Raw genomic sequence first — 21641 nt, 5'->3', positions numbered from 1 at the left:
CCTGCTGAACACTATGACATTACTCTTCGACAACAATGTTGGGTCGCATGAAAAAAGTCACTGCTTATACATTACAGTTCGATATATGCAGTCAACGTCTAAACATAGTAGGCATGTGACAGATGTGTTAGAATTAGAAACATATTCAGTAACAGAATATTTTCATTATACTGGAACATATTAAAGATGGTGAAAAATTAGTTGTAATTGTGGCCTTTTTTTTTTTTTTTTTTTAAGAGAAATAGACACTGGAAATTTTTTTTATTGGCGATATTTGAGACCATCTCATGGTATATATTTTCTTTTGCATAATAATGTTATAAATGAGAATGTAATACAGTTTTCAGCCAACAAATGTGTTCAGCTTGGGTTTTGATGACATTTATATATTTAATATATTCATAAACATAATTCAATTTAATGCATTAGGTTGTTTAGAATATTATTGTACAAAGTAGATATTTTCCAAGACATGATCCCAAACAAAATTTTTTTTTAAATACCCTTTTCTCCTGAAAGAAAAAAAATCAAAGAAAATATTGAAGATCATATTTCCAATAAGTTTTCATGCTCTTTCATCTGATTTTGGCATTGTTTTTATGTTTTTTTTTCTCCTTTAGCTGATTTTACAGTTCTTGTATGATGGGATATGGGGTAATTGAAGACGGATGGAAGAAAAATTTGTCCTAATCTCAGTCTGATATTGAGGTTGGTTGGGTGTCTACGACAATGCACCACTATGTTCACAGCATTATCAGAACTACATTGTATGCCGTTACTAGGAGATCAGTGTTGTAAGAGTTAATGACTTGAAATAGAAAATGTTATTTCAAGTTTTGGGGCTATGGGAGCAGGGTACGTACTTACATTGTTGTCTGTTCCTGTTTCAGAGAACGCCTCCAGAGGGCAGCACTGATGAGGAACAATCTCAGGAAGATCTCTGGAGAGTCAAACCAGTCACATCTTCAAAATGGCTCGAGAGAATAGGTTGGTTAAACACTAACTAAAGCTACATATTTGTGAAGTTGTTTAGAATTTCCAAAGATAAACTAAAATGAAATAAATGTTTTTACATGACACAAACAGAAACTTTTAGTATTTCAGATTCACGAGATGTGAAGTTAAAATGGGATTTACATAATTTTCTTCCTTGTGGTTTTGATCAGTTGTTTTTGCTTCATTTTTCTTCCAGATGAAGTTGACGAGCAACCTGTATCACCCTTTGAACCGATCAAATCTCCTATTGAGGTGTTCAAGTTAGACATCACAGAGGTTAATGTGTTCTTTGAGGTTCAGAACCTGGATGCACATGTCCCAATCTTGTGCTTGAGAACGTCCCTTGATACAGAGATAAGAGATTGGTCCAAAGAGGTAAGCTGGATGTGAACAATTGTTCTCTGTACATATTGCAGCACTTGAAGTACTTAATGCTTGGTGACAAGAAGCAAGTTATTATATTTTGAAATCTGAGCCAAACATCATCTGGCTTGTTTAGCGCATTCATTCTATTCTAGACATCTAGGTGGATCACCTGCTTTACAATAAATGGTGAAATACACATCTGTGATGGAAGGTACTACAGAATTTTGAACGTCCATTGTACATGGGCATTTTGGGCTATTCTGGCTTTTGCATGACCTAATAATCTGAAGCAAAGGGGAAATTAACCATCTAAAGCTTTTCTGATCTAGGTTTTATAGTAAATTGTTCATTCCTGTAATTGCAATGCATTTTGAGGGCAAACTGGTAAAGCATTTCTCTTAAATTAATAGACAGCAGTGTTCAATTTGGGCCTGGGTCACAAATACACATTAAAAGGTATCCCTTTGGTGGTACTGTATGCCCTAAGTATGAATGTATTAGTTGTTGGGTGACAAATAGTCAGGTAATGTTATCATGGTTTTTAACATCTTTGCATTGCTTTTCTGACAGGTTCAGATATCGGGTGAGTTTCACCTGGAGATGTGTTTCTTTAACGAGTACCTAGGGGTGTGGGAACCTCTGATAGAGCCGGTCATGGAGAGTGAGAACATTTACAGACCCTGGGAGGTCCTCATTAAGGTTAGATGGCTTTAAGATCGTTATCAATGTTAATAGAGCTACCTTAACGGTTATTTGCATCTTAATTAAGGCCAGATGATTATAGATCTATTTTAATCATTCATTGCAGTTATTCAGGTCAAAAACGCAAGATTCGTGGTTGTTTCTATTTGGGCTGTGATGGTGTTGGGGTGTTGTGATTGTGATGATCAAGAATATTTCACTTATACAACAACAGCAATATTGGTGGATGTAACCTCAAGTTCCTGAAATAAACCTCTGACCTGTGACAAGCAAGTTGTAAATTTCCCCACATTCGGTGCTTACATTTAATTCACACGCACAGTGGGCTGAATGTGTATGTTAACTGTGTTTAGTGGCCGTTAATGAACTTCATGTAAAACCAGCACAAAAGCTGTATAAACACTGTTCTCAGCTGACTGTTACTAACATGACCAATGCTGCAAATGAACCTGAGGCCAAAAAATAACCTATGAAATAAAATTTTTAACACAAATCAAAGACAGATAACCATACATGTACCTGAAGATTTAATGTCGTTTTCAGACAATGTTTTGTCTTTTGGCCCGAATAGATTGTGAAAGCCAAGAGTCATCCTATCACATGTAACTATGAGGAGACGACCTTTGACCTCCAGGATGGCATGGAAAATGAGGTGCAGTATCTGATGCACAAATCTCGCGCTCATTCCAGTAGCTCTGAGGCAGAGACAGACTCCTCCTCTGAGATGACCGTCATTCGTCACAGGATTCCTTACAAGCAGCGACATGGCAGTGACAGGAGCTATGGTATTTTAATGTTCAATTTATTAAAGAATCTGATTACTAAAGTGAACATCTGAGAAGCGATTCACGGACAAATACAGGCACCAGTCGGTTCTTAACAACTCATCCTTCCACACTGTTACTGTGTATATCACAAAGTCAAACTAATATGTGATGAACCCATAACATTTAGCCATCTTACAAGTAAATGTAAAGTAACATTTCATAGCCATGTTTGTCCAGTGAGTGTATTACTCATAAATGACTTTAAAAGATCAGTATGACATTGATCTTATTGTAGGTGTAAACCTTTTGGGAATGGTATGAAGGCTTGGGGTGATCTGTGAATGTGAAGAGATCTGTCACATTTTGAGCTTGGTTTTACTGTTTTGCTTCCACTATAACTAAATATCAAGGATTTTCTCTCCAGATGTGTAATTTCAGGAATGTAAGGCTACATTTTGAAGGATAAAATCCCTTGTTGATTGCAATGGCAGCTTTGTTTCCCTGTTTCTCTTACTGTAATTCCAGTTTTATCTTGGGATGAGGGCTATTAAATATGTGTTTGTATCACAGAAACCTAACCTTGGGTGCTGCTGCGTCAGGGCTATGCCTGATGTACATTGTACTGCATGACCTGGATGACCAGTCTCGGTTTTACTGTCCTCACTCTGCTCTGACTCCCTCTGCCAATGATTTTCAGACTCCGTGAGTCACCACAGCAGTATACAGGGCGAATCGGACTCTGAACCCGAAGGCTTCATTCACACTATGACAAACAAGCTAGGTAGTATATTCTCCAGTGACAGCAGTGATGCTGATGTCAGTGAGACTGATGACAACGATGACACATTTGACCCCGGGCTGGACAAGCCTGTATTTATGACCTCACAGGGGCCGGTTCATGTACATGCTGGTTAGAACACCCTCGCTTATGTTCCCTTATATTCCCCGCCTACGTTGGTGTTGTACAGTGGATGTGTCATGCCAGTTTTGTTTATTCCAAAGTGCGTGGATGAAGTCATGCTGATTAGCTATTTTTGAACATGACATAAGATTTTTTGGAAGTCATTTTTGATATTATCCTTTGAGTACACAGTTCAGTAAATTATCAGTTAATTTTTCTTCAAGAGCAACACATTTTGAACATCAGTGATGTAACATGCTTCATGTTACGAACTCATCAACAGTGAAAAAGAAATAGCACTCTACATGTAGTTGTGTGTAACAAAACTGGCAGAAATCCAACGATCTGCTTTTTGTTTTCATTTGCCATCTGTTTTCATTTGCCATCTGTTTTGATCTGTCATCTGTTTTGATCTACCATCTGAATTTTTTTTTTTTTGCATAGATTTCTTTGTTTTTCTCTCTTTCTGTCTGACAGGTGACTTTAATATAAATGCTTTCTTCTCTCTGCATGGTTATTATTTGATTTTATTGTGCTAGTTACCATGCTAATTAGTTAATAAATTTGTGTATGATTTCCAGATTTGAAATACTCTCTCAGAAAATAAAGATGTACCTCAATAGCTGTAGTCTATGACGTGCCCAGTGTTATACTTTTCCCTGTTGTAACTTTTTTTACAGCCTTTAGAAGACACATTTTACTTTCAGTTTTTATGAGTTAAATGTTTGTTGTGTAAATGTGTATTTTTTCTCTTTTCCACATATACATCACTTTGTCTTACACACTGTAGTTATGTATGTTCATGTGGAGATAACTGTAGGGCCATATTTCTTCCATTGACCACAATCTGCTATCATTCTCTTCTGCACTTAGTATGGCTGCAGGTTTGCGTTCTAAATTCTAATTTTTGATTGGAGGTAAATTATAATGAATCAGTTATGAGGTTAAAATCACGAAACTAAAATCTTTGTGACATTCTGACACTACTGTTTAGAACCCGTAAGAGTAAGACTATGTTATGGTCATAAAGAGAACACGAACTAACTGGTTTTATTTTAATTGTTATCCAATAACGTTGCATATTAGTGGAATCCTCCATTATTCTTAAAATAAAAATACCATCCTAGCGTCTGACAAAGCATTGTTATGGAGATCTGATGATTGGCTTTATTTTCATGTTATCTCCCTTCCTTCCCACGCTATCACTAGGTGGCAGTGGTCTTGACGATGTGGATGCTGCCCGAGACCGTGAGGATGACACATCCAGCATGTGCACCTACATCCTGGTACAGTCTCGTGACCAGATGCAGTTCAACCTCACCCCACAGGCCATCACAGTCATCAGAGATGTCTCTGAGGTACAGTATTAATGCTTATTTCAACTGCTAGGACACACAGGTGTACATGTAGCTTAAATACCAGTTTCAGACAAGGTATGCCCACGATTTTCGTGTCACCACTGATCCTGTTGCATTGGTGGAAGTAAACGATTGGCAGGACCGGCCAAGACATATCATTGCTTTTCGCCTATATGACATGCGTATCAAATCTTCTGTGCAGGTGTAAATCTGTGTGTCACATGTGGAAAATTGTTTGTCACATGTGGAAAATTGTCAAGTACTTGCTAGTGTACTTTGGCCACTCTGGTTTCCCTCATCCTTAAAACTGACTGGTGTATAAAGTGAAGTACTTTGAGTTAAACTCAACAATAGAATAAATTGAGCCCTGTTTGATCAGCTAAGAAGGACTGTGTGATGGAATTTTGTGAAATAAACACTGAAAGTTTGTCTGGATATTTGTATTATAACTGTAGCAGAAGTTGTATTAGATTTTCTGTCATTAATGTAAAAGGCAATTTTTCTGTCGGTAATATCATTAATATTTTACCTTTTTTATTTGTCAAGTATTAAAGGCATTGATTGAGCTTGTCTAGGAGAAAATGTGTTTTGGTTAATGTTGTACTTTTATTTTGTTACTTTCCATTGCCAGGCACTTACTCAGCCTGCCTGCTGTGAACTGATAAAGGACTTGGATCTTCCAGCTCTGGAAATTCATAATAAGGTGAACTATTTGGCAGTGAATTGCAAAGTGCAAAACTTTGACCTAAAGATATATCGTATATTTTTATGGGTCTATTGGAGAGAATTTCCAGAAGCATAAAAAATTGTAAAGAAATTGCCAGATGTAGTTTCATCCAAGTATGACGTGTTAGTGCGCTTAACAAAGTAGACAGTGTGGTCAAATATTACCCTGCTTTCGTGATGTTTTTTTCATTGTTTTGTTGGGACTTATATTTTATGATTATGCATTGAATAGAAATTTTAATGATGTTTGGAGTTGTGCTCTCATTTATTATTTGTTCAGTTTCGTGTAACACAGGGTGATCAGATGGGCTTGCGCTATTTCGAGGATCGTGACAGTAAGTGTCACAAACCAGTCCGTACATTGATTGCCTGTGATAGCGTATGTAGCGTAAAGATTTACACCATGTAAGGTAGCCTACGTTTATGTATTCATGTAACAGCTCCTAATAATATTTATGCCTACCTTATATCAATTGAGTTAGTTAGTCACCAAAATTGTGAAATAAAGTATCTGGAAGTTATCAGATGGCAGGTATGCCCTTTGACCTTGGCCCCAGTGCTACAGATTAGGAGTGTGCAGTTGTAAATGCTCTTAAAAATTAGATGATACATTTCTAAAATTAAAACAGAGCGTACTGAATACGCATGACAATTTATGTGTATGCCTAAATTTCTGAAAGCTCTAGCGTACATGTGAGTTTTAAAGCAAACAGTCCTGGAAAAAAATCGAAAATAGATCACCAAAGTAGTTTACGTGCAGGACGCTCTCCACGACAGGTTAGTTTTCAGAAACTGAAGGTTACAGCAAAGGCTCATGTACCACCACCTGCAGTCGTAGGGAATGACTACTGTGATATTTGTCTGTGACATTCTCCAGTGTATGAAGAAAATGTAGCAAGGGCTAAGAAAATGGCCATTTGGGTTACTATACAGGAATTTCTGCTACTCTACTGAATTAAATATTGCTCCTAATGTACGGTTTTAATTCTACACAGATGGTCAGTTATTTGTGCAATGTTAAAGTGTCATCAAGGGTCCCATTTCCTTTGTTATATTCCTGAGTATTTTCTTAATGAATTACTTTCTTCTTGTGGTGTGTGGAAGACCACACTTTGTTGTAAATCTTTGTGAATGAAGTCCTCATCAAATGCCTTGTAAAATGGTTTTGCCCAATTGCTGACTTTGGGGTGAATTGCATAACCCCTGACACGAGGAAGGGAGATCAGTGACGAGGAGTTGTTGTAACAGACATGTATAGTTAGGGCTTAGTAAAGTGTTAAGTTCATCTCATGCCATCTCTTGTTTTTTTTTTTCACCTATCGCTAGCTCCCCAATAGCACGATACCAATTTGTACATGTATCAGTGATTTCTGAGAAGAGAAGCTAATGCAATGAAATACAACAATCACAAGAACAGCTAGTGCTCCGAAACACTTTAGTTTCATACTATATACTGCCAATAAATGAAGCACAAATAATAAATTTTGGACTTTTAATGTAGGCCTACATTTGGATTTATCATAACAAGTGTATCATGTTTTGATCTCAAAACGGTAGGCGTTGGTGTATACAGAAATGTTTGGATAGGTAAAAAAAATTACCAGTCACATTAGGCAGGTTACCATAGAATGAAATAATACTGCAACCCCTGCTATCAAAACAAAATCAAAAGGTAAAGTTGTCAGAGAGTTATTGAAATAAACCCAGTAGGCCTACAGGTTGAGGTGTAATAAATAAATGTAGGCATTATTCAAATTCATTCCTTGTAAGGAAGAGCTGAAATAATTAATTCATTCTAGAATGTTATGACAAGTGGTGATTCTGGGCAGTCGACATATACATGTACTTGTAGTCATATATGTAACTACAAAAATCTCTGTACCGTTACCGATAGGTCTGTAGACATGTATTCACATGTATATCATTCAATTTTCTCAACCCCTTCACACTTTCCAGGGGTGTGGCTGGGGACCCAAAATATTGAACTGTTGAGTATTTGCAAAAAATGTGTACTCAGGTAGGCTTACCCAGTACTTCCTCTCTTAGAAAAGTATGGAGTACTGCACTACCTCTGAAAATTATCTGTAGCACTGCTTAACCCCTTGGGTTACTGCCCACTAGTTGACATTCCTAATGGTGTGAATGCCAAAAAACATATTATATAAAGCTTTTCATGGTCAAAGTTGTCTGTTAAATTGTGGAATGAGCTGTTAGTAATTGTTTGCTATATATGATGAACATTTGGATATAATCTGGAAAAGTTCCAAAAAAGGTTGACAGATTGTACATGTATTTCATGTGTCCTTGCCATATTTGTACTGTGGAGATACAACTATACAGTGTAATGACCAAGACATGTATTGGATTACGATATGTTGATCTGTTGCGACATATGGCAATGGTACAAATAATTAAGATTTTCATGCTCACACTTACCAAACAAATAGAAATGGTAACGACTTAGTTGCAAAAAAAATTTCAGGAAAAAGTGTACAGTCTTACAGTATACTATAATATGATGTTCTGGTACAGTGCATTCTCTTTAAAGTCATGCCAGAATGAGGTGGGGGCCGGGTCCTCCATTACAGACAGAATAACTGATAGGCCCTTTGTGGGTGGAGAAGACCACTGAATTGTCCTGGAAGACAATTGATCATTAGTTACAAGTAAAATAAAAATAGAAGGGTAATAAACCCATTTCACATCCCTTGGATTCTAGTTACTACCAATGGTCCCGTGAAAATTTTTCCCAAATATTGATGTAACTTGTCAGTAGCATATCTTGACCATAATGTATTATTTTCTATATAGGTTTGAAAAAAATATTCACAAGATAAGTACCAGAAACATGTTTGTAATAAGAATGTTTTGTTGTTTTTCAGCTGGGAGTCCACTGCAATGTCACACTGCACCCATTAGTCAAGGTATTTTTCGTGCTTCTATTTTGTAGTGGAAATTTTGACTTCCTGGGACTTTAGCAATTCTAGTACATGGACAAATGTGATTAAAACGTCAAACTTAAGAGTTTCTTTCATAACAAACGTGTAATTTTAATGGAAGTTTTGGACAAATGTGTTGACATTTATACTCTGCGGAGGCAGTAGTTAGAGTGTCAGGCAGTACAAGTCAAGCATCCTTAAAATAATATCTAAAGATGAAGTCAAATGTATTTATCAGAAAGACTTAGGTTACAGTTGTGCCTTACCTTCCAGTACCACCCCAATCATATAACTGGGTGCACGGTGAGACGTCCTGGGCGTACACTGAGTCATCCATCACCAGATGAGGATGACATTGTTATATTGGATGAAGAGGATGATCTCGATGGAAGGTGGGTTACCTCCTCTTCATCACACAAAAACTGTTCCCTCTACTGCCTGTTGTTTGTTTGTCTGACCAAGTTATAGCTTTTTCATTTGTATGTATCTTTACAAAAATATTGTAAGATGAAAATATGCATCAGATTTTCGAGGGCCAAAACATTTATAAATATTCTCACACATTTTTGAGTTTTCCAGAGTTGTCAATAAGTGTTTTGGCAAATGATTTGTTAATACTGACAATTTGATGATTGTGTCTACATTGACTGTATAGGACAATGTTTATGTTGACTGTATGATACCATGTTTATGTTGACTGTGTAGGATAGTTTTTATGTTGACTGTATGGTACAGGGTTTATGTTGACTATATGGGATAGTGTTTATGTTGACTATATAGGATAGTGTTTATGTTGACAGTATGATATGGTGTTTATGTTGACTGTATAGGATGGTGTTTTTGTTAACTGTTTGATACGGTGTTTATGTTGACTCTGTGGGGTTTTGTTTATGTTCACTGTATAGGATAGTGTTTATGTTCACTGTATGATGCAGTGTTTATATTGAATGTATGATGTGGTGTTTGTGCTGACTGCATGATGTCATGTTTATGTTGACTGTATGATGATTTGTTTATGTTGACCTACAGCATGGTGTTTATGTTGACTGTATGATGTGTTTATGTTGACTGTATGATGTGGTGTTTATGTTGACTTATAGTATGGTGTTTATGTTGAATGTATGATGTGGTGTTTATGTTGAATGTATGATGTGGTGTTTATGTTGAATGTATGATGTGGTGTTTATGTTGACTTATAGTATGGTGTTTATGTTGAATGTATGATGTGGTGTTTATGTTGAATGTATGATGTGGTGTTTATGTTGAATGTATGATGATGGTGTTTGGATGTTACTACAGTGAGGTGGACGGATTATGGTTCCTGGACCATGCTCTGGTTAACATCAGTCACATACTGTTCAGTGCCAGTGTTTTGAGTACTGTGACATGGTGTTTATGTTGACTGATGGTGTTTGGATGTTACTGCAGTGAGGTGGACGGATTATGGTTCCTGGACCATGCTCTGGTTAACATCAGTCACATACTGTTCAGTGCCAGTGTTTTGAGTACTGTGACATGGTGTTTATGTTGACTGATGGTGTTTGGATGTTACTGCAGTGAGGTGGACGGATTATGGTTCCTGGACCATGCTCTGGTTAACATCAGTCACATACTGTTCAGTGCCAGTGTTTTGAGTACTGTGACATGGTGTTTATGTTGACTGACGCTGTTTGTATGTTACTGCAGTGAGGTTGATGGGTTACGTTTCCTGGATCGTGCCCTGGCTGACATCGGTCACACACTAATCAGTGCAGGGGCATTTGTGTTTGATGATGATGATGACTACCTCGCTGGTGATAAGATGGACAAGGACAGGCTCAGAGTGGAGGTAGTTTTTCTAACGCATCAACAATTTTTGTAGATTGCTTTATTGAAGCAGTATTTTCATGTAGCACTTTAAAATTTAACTGAACTCAAGATGTACAGAAGTGTTGACCTACTTGCCAGAAGTAGAGATTAGATATTGTCATGTTTCTGTAAAGTGTTCACTTTCTACCAAAGTAATATTTGAATGTTAATGATAATGTAAAAAAGTGTATGTATATATTTTCTGTGGCTATAGACCAGAAAGGTTGTGAATTATTCTTAATTTGTGTAGATTATTGTATTGACCTTCAAACATCTGTGTATTATAGGTTATTGGATTCCAGACTCTACCCACCATTCCATTTAAAAAAGCCTGTCATAGATTACTGCCACTAACTCCCTCAAAGGTGAGTGGAATTGCTCCTTATTTTGGATCTGGTATTTCAGGATAATTATTTAAGGAAGGATTTGATTTTTATGTGTTTTCGGTGGATGAATATGAATGAAGTCTGAGATACAACAACAATGAAGTCTAATAGTTCAGGTTTGGTGTGACAAAATAAAATTGATAGTAATTCATTTAACAGTGTTTTTATTGTGATATGACCATTTGACAAAGTTATTGAGAAATAGCTAAGAGAAAGTCAACTGCCATAACAGCTGCACTGACAAAGTTAGTGGGAAATAGTTAAGAGAAAGTCAATTGCCAAAAGAGGCGCACTGACAAAGTTATTGAGAAATAGCTAAGAGAAAGTCAACTGCCATAACAGCTGCACTGACAAAGTTAGTGGAAAATAGTTAAGAGAAAGTCAATTGCCAAAAGAGGTGCACTGACAAAGTTATTGAGAAATAGCTAAGAGAAAGTCAACTGCCATAACAGCTGCACTGACAAAGTTAGTGGGAAATAATTAAGAGAAAGTCAATTGCCAAAAGAGTTGCACTGACAAAGTCATTGCAAAATAGCTAAGAGAAAGTCAACTGCCAATATGCCATTGCACTGACACAGTTATTGAGAAATATCTAAGAGAAAATCAGCTGCCATAACTGCTGCACTGACAAAACTGTAGCGTACATTTGTTCTTAATAGTGCGAAGAAATAGTATATATGCAACTAAATTTTGGACTTATTACAAGATAAAGTTCTGTAATTCTTCAGTCTTTTCACATGTTTGCAAAGTGTTTATTAAAGCATAATTCTGAAGACATTATTCTGTGTTGACTGCTAAAATTATACTTGTTATGAAGCCCTGAAACAATGGCCAATCCAATCAAAGAAGCTTTGTTTCCAAAATTACGTTAAAAATATGAATAAATTGCATTGAAAGTTGCTCTTTTATATGTGAAAAGTTTGAGGAATTAGGGTATTAGTAAAAGTGTTAGAGGTTGGTTGTTGGTTGAATACATACATTTTATTTGTTATGAATAGAGTGGTAAACACTGTCAATGGGTGATTTTGTTTTGTTTTTCTACTGTTCATTTACTAGTCAGGAGACATTATGGAGCTGGAGGTACATATTTGTTTTCATATTGGCTTAGTTCGAACCCTTAAAATGTAGTCATTACCATAGCATCTTTTCTGTTTTATGTCCAAATTAGAGATTTTTAGTTGAAAGTTCCACAAAAGACTTGTAACTTTAGAAGTGTACATAGCAGAAATGCTCAAGGAATATTGTTATTATCACTGTATATGGACAGTTGTAATGTATACTGTCTTAATCAATCAAAAACATTCCGGTGGCTATTCTGAAAAATCACGAGTTAAAGTTGCAAGTCTGTTGTGAATTTATAATTGCTAATATATTAATCATTCATTTGAACATTCTTTATGCTGTAGTACACAACTTTAAGTGTTACCATATGTGATGTGACATCTCATCACATCTAGTTACCACGAGATGGAAGTGTTTCATCACATGTGATTTGCAGTTGTAGTTGTGCATTGCATCAACTGGAAATGAGGCTTTACTAGTTTATTGCTGCATTTTTTCAGTTGTCCATCCCTTTGTTTCGATAATTTATTTACAATGCTGCATGCCTTCACTCCACACATCATTAACAACAACTTTGTGTGTGATTACCTGTTTAATTTTTCTTCTAATGATAACTCACATTGTTTGTAAACAATAACAGAAATAACTAAACATTAAAATAACTACCATTGAACAAGTAACATAACTGAATATATATAACACACACTAATGTATCTACAAGTACATGTATTATATTAAGAACATTGTATGTTTTTTCATAAATATTTGCAGAAATGTTTAAAGTCACCAGAAACTAAAAATGTTTGCTGTGCAACACGTTGAAATATAGGGCATGATGTTATCTTTGTATATGTAAGGTTTTTTATTGCCAGTAAATACTCCAGGGTTGAATGTACCTTAATATTTACGCAAACATTGTTTTACTGCTTTAACTTCAGCAAATAAAGCATTTATGGAGCACTCTCTGCGTTTTTGTCAAAATGTTAATTATTCTGTCTTGAGATCTCTGTAGAAGGATAATATATACTTTTCAGTTTTTAGTGTTACTTAACTGTGTATGTATGTGTGCAAATACAGGTGTCTCCATGTTTCAGAATTCTTCTCGCTACAGTGCTGTGTTAGATATAGACATGTCCCATGGAAGGAAAGTTGTCTCTCTCTACTCACCTCTCCAGGTACAGAACTTTGCTGTTTTTGCTTTATTTTGAACATCATATAATATATTTTATCTGTACTGTTGAAACCTACATGAGATATTTATGTTTAAATTAAGTTGCATCAATCTTGCCCTTGAAATGGTCAGGCTGTTAAAGTTGTTGACAGTACAGTAAAGTGGTATAACCAAAGAAACATTTATTTTTCGCTTCTTCATCATTTCATTTTGTTGTTATCTGGATATCCTGGGTGAGCTGTACACCTGACCATCATGGGATACTCTTGATCATGGCAAAGTAAAATGTTGAAATATTGAGTTGACATGAAGCCATCATTCTACACTACATGTACATTGTGTGAAACTTACCTGTGGATCTCCTGCATTTTAAACTTTATGCTGAAATATTAACTCAGAATGCAGCTTTTATTGTTTTTTTAATTACACAGCCTATGTGAAACTTTTCTACTGCATTGTGAAGTACTTGCTATTTATTATTTATTTCCCAGGTGGAGAATAACCTGTTGATGGCTATGGACGTGTTCTGTAAGACCGAGGACCTGAAGAAGTATCCTGCCCTGAAGATGAAGCTGAATAACGGAGAGTTCACGAAACTGGCCACAGTGGAGCCCAATGACCTGTATCACCTGCCCCTGATGGCTGCCTACCACTGCCCCCTCTATCTGGCTCCCACAGACCTAGGGTAAACTGTCTATTCTTACGCACGGGTATCCTGGGTGAATAGTTACACCCTCTTCTGACCCACCATTAGACTGGAGAAAGAAGGAGCGGATGTTGGTCCAGTGGTCAAAATGCTTCTCTGTTACACGCTATGACACTTGACTCCCAGTCTGAGATAGTTAATTCATGGATTTCCCCACCATGCTCTCACTGTGTGTGGCATCTTGGTGACATTGAGCAATTGAAAAGGGTTGTATGTTGGTTTGCGCTGTCTAATGCTCGTTGAAGACCACCTGTCTTCCACCAATATGGTGTGCATATACAGTGTATGTATGTCACATTTGGGAAAGTTAACAAAGTTCTAGGATTTCCTCCACCCTCCCATAAAACTAACCGCCATCAAGTCTGTGGAAAATCCTCAATCAGATAAAGCGACTACATGTACATGTGGAAGATGGGCCTCTCGGCGGCTGAGCAGTATAGACTGCCAGTATTCAGAACTCAAGCCCTTGGGCAGTATTGCAAGGACCGACAGCAAAACACTGAATAAGCAAATATCAAAGTACTTTTGATTATTGGTGTTGTTTTGGAAGGATTGTTTATGTACACATTTACTGCTGTCTACTGAAATAGGCATTTGTCTTTATCACACATGACATTCATAACTCTGGGGATATGCAAAAGTCAGTTGATTTTAACACTATTTAAAAAAAACATTGCAAATAAGTCCCATGGATAACTAAATGACACATGGATTGCTGCATATCTATAAATTTTATCTGTTCTTATTTGATCTTATACGTTCTTTTACCCGCAAATGTTTTGTTTTAATTTGTGTGTTATATGGAATACTCTTGTGGTAGGTACCAGGTGACTTACAATGCCATTTGGTGGAAAGACCTAGTCCAAGCCAAAGAGAAGAGTAAATACTTCACCTGTCTGGCAGATGAGGGCGACAAGAAGTTCTTTAACATCAAAGTAAGTATGTTAAGACATCATGTTCTCACAGGAGTGAGTGTGTGCGTGAGTGAGTGCTTGGGGTTTAACGTCGTACTTAGCAATTTTTCAGTCATATGACAACGAAGGAATCCTTAGAGTGCATGTAATGTGCTGCTTCGTTGAGACGACTTACCAAAGGCAAGTTAGCCACCCCACCCATGCCATTATACTGCTACGGGTCAATCAGTCGTTGCACTATCCCCTTCATACTGACCGCCAAGCGAGGAAGTTACAACTTCCCCTTTACAGTCTTAGGTGTGACTCGACCCAGGATTGACCCTGGATCTACCGCTCCCGAAGCGGACCAGCTGTGCAATCGAGGCTGGTTGTTCTCACAGGAAAGTTGATGCTTGTATTCCTTGAAATAGGCACAGAGTATAATTTTCTGACATAATTTCCATCAATCATGATCTTTTATAATTTCTTTCCCTCATTTCAGGTGATGTGTAAGGAAGGAGCTCGAACCAATCCTGGTCAGGTTGTTCCAAAGACAGTCCCCTACTATACAATCAGCCTCTACCCTCCCGTTGTTCTCCACAATTACCTCCCTTATGACCTACAGTTTTCACTAGAGGTAACAAAATGCTAAAATTTTAAGTCATGTACCACATAGCACATATACATGTGTGGGAAGATCTTACAGCAACCTGCAGATGGTCGTGGATTTTGCCTGGATTTTGCCCTGTTCACTTCCACCATAATGGTGGCCTCCGTCATATGATTTAAATATTCTTGAGTACAATGTAAAACAAACAAATAAATAATATTGTCTTACACTAGATATGTGTACTAGATATATTAAATCGAGAATTGTGGCAGGTAAGTTTTTAACTATTACCGCGAAAATGTGCATGGATATTTAGAGTCAAAAAGTTCAGTGGTATCTAAATAAAATTAAATTTCAAATTTGTTCTGTAGCAAGTTCAACATAGAAGCTTAGATAAAATATTGATCGTAAGCCAAGTTTTTCTTTGTCTTTCCAGGGCACCTCAAGGTTAAGCAGCTTAACACATGGGGAGCAGGCACCGCTCTATACTGTAGATGTACAGAAGGTTAACAAGCTCGCCATACAGGTAGTGAACTTCATCTGATTCTTTATACCTAGAGCAGTATCATGGGGTTTGTATTTCTCCCTTCAGGATTTCTAAATGAACCATAGTTCTCTTAGATACATTTTATCCGACCCAAAATGTGAAAAATTACTGTTTCCAAGTTTTGATCTGAGCCTTTTCATTGTGCTCCCAACTTAGCCATGTTTTGATTTATCAACCAATTCCACCCTTGTCACCATTGTATAAGTGATAAAAAAAAACTATTAAAATAAAGCATTGAACAGCAAATTATGCAAATACAGTAAATTTATCGTTTGGGTGATAAGTTGATTTACACAAATTTAATAACCATCTTTTTTGTTTGTTTTACAGATCTCTGATTACCTGAACTGTGATTGGTCAGGCAGTCTAGATATATCCCAGGACATGGACGAGTTCAAGGCCATCACCATGGAGACAGAAGCAGATGCAGACACAACCAATAAACATCTGAGTTTGAGTATCCATGCCAACCAGGCTCAGTCTCTTGACCTGTACATATACTCTCCTTACTGGATCATCAATAAAACAGAACTTCCCATCCATCTCAGAGTGAGAAATCAGCTTATTTATAACAAAAATGATAAAAGAATTCATAATTCAACTAGCATTTTCCCAGTTTTCTCTACCCATAAACCGAATATCTTGAATATTCAACACATCAAAAAACTAAATAAAATACTGGACTTACACTTTGTTAGAAGTCTGACTGCATGTATAAAATAATTTAATTTGGTAATCAGGATTTTGAAATCAAATTTTAGATTTGTCTGAATTTTTTAATTTAATCTTTATTGAATTGTTTGCAAATCCCAGTCTTTTATATGACATGTTTTTGTGTTGTTGTTGTAGGGTTCCAGCTCAGAAGCTGTTGTAGAGTGTAGCACTATGGCCTATCCTCTGTTGTTCAGATACAAGAAACACAGGAGGAAAAAGGTATCGCTAGGTCTAACTTTGCAAAAGGTTTGTTCTTGTCCCAATATTTGAGAGCTGTAATGTTACAACAAAATTATTTCCCTTAGTGCATTACAATGACCCACTCACCAATGCAGTCGCTTGGAGTTCAAATCCAGCCCATGGTGGCTTCCTCTTGTTGGAAGGTCTTGTTGAGGAAAGAAGGGCTTGTACATTAGAAGGTCTGCCAGCAACCTGTGGATAGTTGTGGGTTTCCCCCCACGCTCTGCCAGGTTTCTGCCCACCATAATGCATCGTATAAGTGAAATATGCTTGAGTACGATTTAAAACACCAATCAAAGAAATGAATAAGTAAATTCTTCCCTGAAAATTTGCTTATGGGGATACAGAATATGACAGGCTGACAGAGCAGAGAGGGTTTCCTGGATTAAACCCTGCAGGCTTGTTTACACTTCATAAAATTGCCATACCTAAAATTCAACTTAGGCTAGGCAAATTCTAAACTTGCCTATCCCTCACTCAAGCCAGTCAGAAATGATTCTGTAACTCTTTAAGGCAGTCTTGACAGTAATTTTGAGAAAGGTATCAGTGTAGTTAACGTAGTATTATTGAAAATCTGAACTATCACTACTGTTCCTCATCATATCTCCTTTAGGCCAAGCTACGCGTGTATGACTCGCGCTGGTCACACTCCTTCTCTCTGGACACGGTGGGAACGTCTGGTGTGGTCATCTGTCAGGATAAGGAGAGAAACAGAAAGTACCAGGTGAGATCTAACTTACTACGGGTAAGATACTCCAGACACTTGAAAACATGTGTCCTTACATGCCTATGGTACCTGGATTCTGCCAGTATATGTACTTTCTTTCCTGTTTTTGACATGGAACTATACATTAGGCCATTCAGAGTTTCACTTTATATACAAGAATTTTTCTGATCTCCACGTGGTGGCCGATAGTTGTTCTTGCTTCAACACAGAGAGGATATGATAGCTTATTTACCTTCAGACCCAGATGGTTACTAGAAGCTTGGTCACTTCTGTGATTAACTAATAATGGTTTTGATAAAGAAATATAAATATGAATAGGGGCCTCCATGGCTCAGTTGGTTAGTGCGCTAGCGCAGCGCAATATCCCAGGAGTCTCTCACCAATGCGGCCGCTGTGAGTTCAAGTCCAGCTCATGTTGGCTTCCTCTCCGGCCGTACATGGGAAGGTCTGCCAGCAACCTGCGGATGGTCGTGGGTTTGCCCCGGACTCTGCCCGGTTTCCACCCACCATAATGCTGGCCGCCGTCGTATAAGTGAAATATTCTTGAGTACGGTGTAAAACACCAATAAAATAAATAAATAAATCTGATCTGGAAGATTTTTGTAAGATCTGAATATCATAAAATAATCGGATTCAACTGGTTTCAAATGTATTATCACAGTCTCTGAAGAACTATTTGAGTACATTTGCGTCTGGTATTTGTTTTTGTTTCAGTTCATGTTACAGATGCAGATGTCTAAGTTGAAACTGACCAAGATTGTAACCATCACCCCGTACTTCCTCGTGGTCAACCAGTCATCTCACCGACTGCGCTTCATGGAGGAGAATGAACTGGCTGACCTCTGGTTTGACCTCACCCCTGGTGCAGTAAGTACACATGACCTTAATCCTTATCCCCCATTCAAACAGTAGATTGAAGAACAACGGTGTCTCACTTGGGGTTATCTTTAAGAAAATTTTCACTGAAATGGACATGAAATGATAAACTTGATTACCAGTTACTTCTCAGTGGTAACTTAAATATATAAATTACAACAAATCTATGACTTTCCTTAACTTTTACAATTGTTATGATTTGTTTTCAGTGTTTACCCTTCTGGCCAGTGACTGAATCATTCAACATGTATGTGAAGTATGAACACAGTGTGGTCAGTTCCCAGCACTTCCCCATCAAAACTCCTCACAACACAGTCCTGCGTATGCAACAGGGGGTAAGACAACGCTGTTCACATAGTGTCAAGCCCATTTCACAAATCTTAGTTGTTGATTTACCATTTGATGACAAAAAACATGCTGTGATGATATGTCCTTCTATTTGGGAAATCTGTTTTGACCTGATCGAATTAAGATTGAAGTTCATACCAAACAACCAAAGTGTAAGTGATCTGTCATAAGAAATTACCTTGGTGGCCGTCATAGTTGCCACCAGTTTTTAGATACTGCAGGAATGGTTTCAACTTAAGCCTCTTTATCCCTCTAATCTGCTCCCCCCCAGTAATGAGCATGTGTTGAACATATATACATTCATATAATGTTTCCTTATGCTATTCACAGGGTTCACGGTGATACGATATTCAGCCTGACAAGCCTGATAAATCCTGGTCCACTCATCAGAAGGCCATTTAACATACACATTCACATGCCATTTCAGCTTTGCTTTGTGTTTGCAGACAGCCATTTGTGTGGAGGTGGCTGGAGGAGTGGAGACACCAGTGACCATCACATTTACTAATTACTACCATGGAGATGCTCCAGTCAGAGTGGAGAATCTCTGTGAGGATGTCTTCATCAAAATACACCAAAAGTAAGGCTGAAAGGATTAATGCAAACTTCTTCATATCCATATAAAATACATCAACTATTTGCTGAAAGGATTAAGGCAATTACAAAGTATGTACTGGAAAGAGAATTCATGTCACTTTCTTAGTTCAAGATTTAAAATTTTGAAAACATGCATGTATTGCTAACAAAATATGTTGAAGAATGCGTAAAATGTCAAGTAGATGTATTAGAGGGATACAGAATCAACGCTGATTGGCTGGCAGTGGAGATAGGGTTTGCCTTGGTTAAAATTGAGTACCTTTGGTCACACTTGAATAAATTTGCCATATCTAAAATTCAGCTGAGGCGAGATATAGCCTAGACTTGCCTATCTCTAACACGAGCCAATCAGATACGATTCTGTATCCCTTTAACTCTGGCGTTGGTATAATCATACGCAAAACATAATAGAATGAGAGAAAAAGAAAATGGTATTCTAACTCCTGTACTTCACTTACTAATATCTGATTTGATTGGTTAGGAACCAGAGTCAGGTAACCCCTTCTCTCTCGCCCAACCAGTCTGTGTTATATACCTGGATAACCCTAGCTCTGAGAGGACTTTGATGTGGAATGTCTATGGCAGGAAAGCAGTCTGATTACCAGCATTCATTACTAAGGTATGTGTTCAATACACAACATATGGATACTGTGGTTTTCTGTGGATTTTTGTCAGTTTAAAGGTGTTACAATCTCGTGTTGAAATAAATGATAATCTTGTGATTATGTTATTATGTGTACAACATTTGTATAAAAAGTACATAAAGAAAAGTTGTTCCCTAAAGTCTTATGCATGTTTATTTACAACTTTCTTATGCATATGAAAGATAAATCTATCAGCAGGACATAGAACATCATTGTTTTAATTGTAAATTGATTTTTTTGTGTGTTTACAGGATAGCTATGGAGGATGTTGTAATGTTCATACAGACATTAAAATCCACGGGCATGACAACTGATGTCACAGATGGTGATGCCCTGGGTGATAGCAGCCCGGAAGGTATGCTGTTCACATGACTTCAACTTTTCTTGAAAAGATTTTACTTTGAGTACTGTAATTGGTTTCATGTTCAATGTGAACAAAATGATGTGTTGTGACTCGCATTTGTCCATTTTCGCAGTTGTCATGATAACCAGAAAGCCATTTTCCTTATATATACCTATATAGATATGATTTTGTGTTCACACTATAACTCCAACTGTTTCTGTGTAGAGTTTTAGTTTTTGGTGGATACATACATACACAGATGATGATGTGTCACGACTCACTTTTGTTTATTTTCGGGGTTGTCATGGTTATTAGATCGCCAGCTTCCCTATATATACTATATAAATAGATAAGATTTCTTGCCCGGACTATAACTTCAAGAGTTTTCCAAATAGATGTTTGGCTTTTGGTGGATACATTTTTGTAGATACAGAGATCACGACCTGTTGCGTCTCACACTTGTCTGTTTTCGCGGTTGTCATGCTAACCAGAGAGCCATTTTCTTGATACATACTATATAAATGGATATTTTTTTGTGTCCAGGCTACAACTCCAACTGTTCTCTGCGCAGAGTTTAAATTTTGGTTGATACATAGATAGACAGAGGTCGATGTGTCACGACTTACATTTGTCCATTTTCACGGCTGTCATGATAACCGGGTAGCTTCTTTTCCTTATATATGCTATATAAATAGAAGCTACAGCTCCAACTGTGTTCCGCATAAAATTTTGATTTGTGGTGGACACATTTGTCCTCTGGTGTGGTTGTCATGGTAACGACATACCTATCATCAGTACCCATGAAGGTTCCTCTCAGGGGTTATACTCAGCACAATGCTGCTGGTATCCTTTTATACATTTCAAACACATAAATTTGTTGGGGCATATGTTGTGTTCACATGAACTTTTATTTATAATTGAATTTGCATGATACTATAAAGCTGTTGTAGTGTAATACTACTACAGGACATTGTGGCGTTCATGGTGTTTGCTACACATGAAAATACCTTTGACAGTATACCGGATGACTTCATGTCTACCTGCAAACTGATGAATCAGTCCCAAGCAGGATTGACCATTTAATATTCTGTTGTAATACATGAGTACTACATGACCAGTTGGGACCTCCATGGTTGAGGCGGTTACCACGCAAGCACGGCGCAATGACCCAGGA

General features: G+C 37.3%; 1 protein-coding gene across 1 annotated transcript in view; it reads left to right on the top strand.

Annotated features, from left to right (window-relative positions):
- The window catches only part of LOC135465780 (intermembrane lipid transfer protein VPS13A-like), a 94870-nt gene that overhangs the window by 54710 nt on the left and 18519 nt on the right, over positions 1-21641 (top strand). The window contains 26 exon segments of the mRNA XM_064743121.1: positions 891-987; positions 1193-1371; positions 1933-2061; positions 2636-2849; positions 3529-3741; positions 4942-5090; positions 5722-5793; positions 8699-8740; positions 9029-9147; positions 10442-10583; positions 10891-10968; positions 12046-12069; positions 13146-13226; positions 13714-13907; positions 14749-14863; positions 15324-15458; positions 15868-15957; positions 16309-16527; positions 16828-16911; positions 17546-17656; positions 18374-18526; positions 18745-18870; positions 19330-19463; positions 19962-20017; positions 20020-20103; positions 20381-20479. Of these exon segments, the coding sequence (XP_064599191.1) occupies positions 891-987; positions 1193-1371; positions 1933-2061; positions 2636-2849; positions 3529-3741; positions 4942-5090; positions 5722-5793; positions 8699-8740; positions 9029-9147; positions 10442-10583; positions 10891-10968; positions 12046-12069; positions 13146-13226; positions 13714-13907; positions 14749-14863; positions 15324-15458; positions 15868-15957; positions 16309-16527; positions 16828-16911; positions 17546-17656; positions 18374-18526; positions 18745-18870; positions 19330-19463; positions 19962-20017; positions 20020-20103; positions 20381-20479 (3139 nt within the window).

The sequence above is a fragment of the Liolophura sinensis genome, chromosome 1 (assembly GCF_032854445.1).
Source record: "Liolophura sinensis isolate JHLJ2023 chromosome 1, CUHK_Ljap_v2, whole genome shotgun sequence".
Classification (NCBI taxonomy): Eukaryota; Metazoa; Mollusca; class Polyplacophora; order Chitonida; family Chitonidae; genus Liolophura; species Liolophura sinensis.
This window is presented reverse-complemented; position numbering and strand designations above follow the sequence as displayed.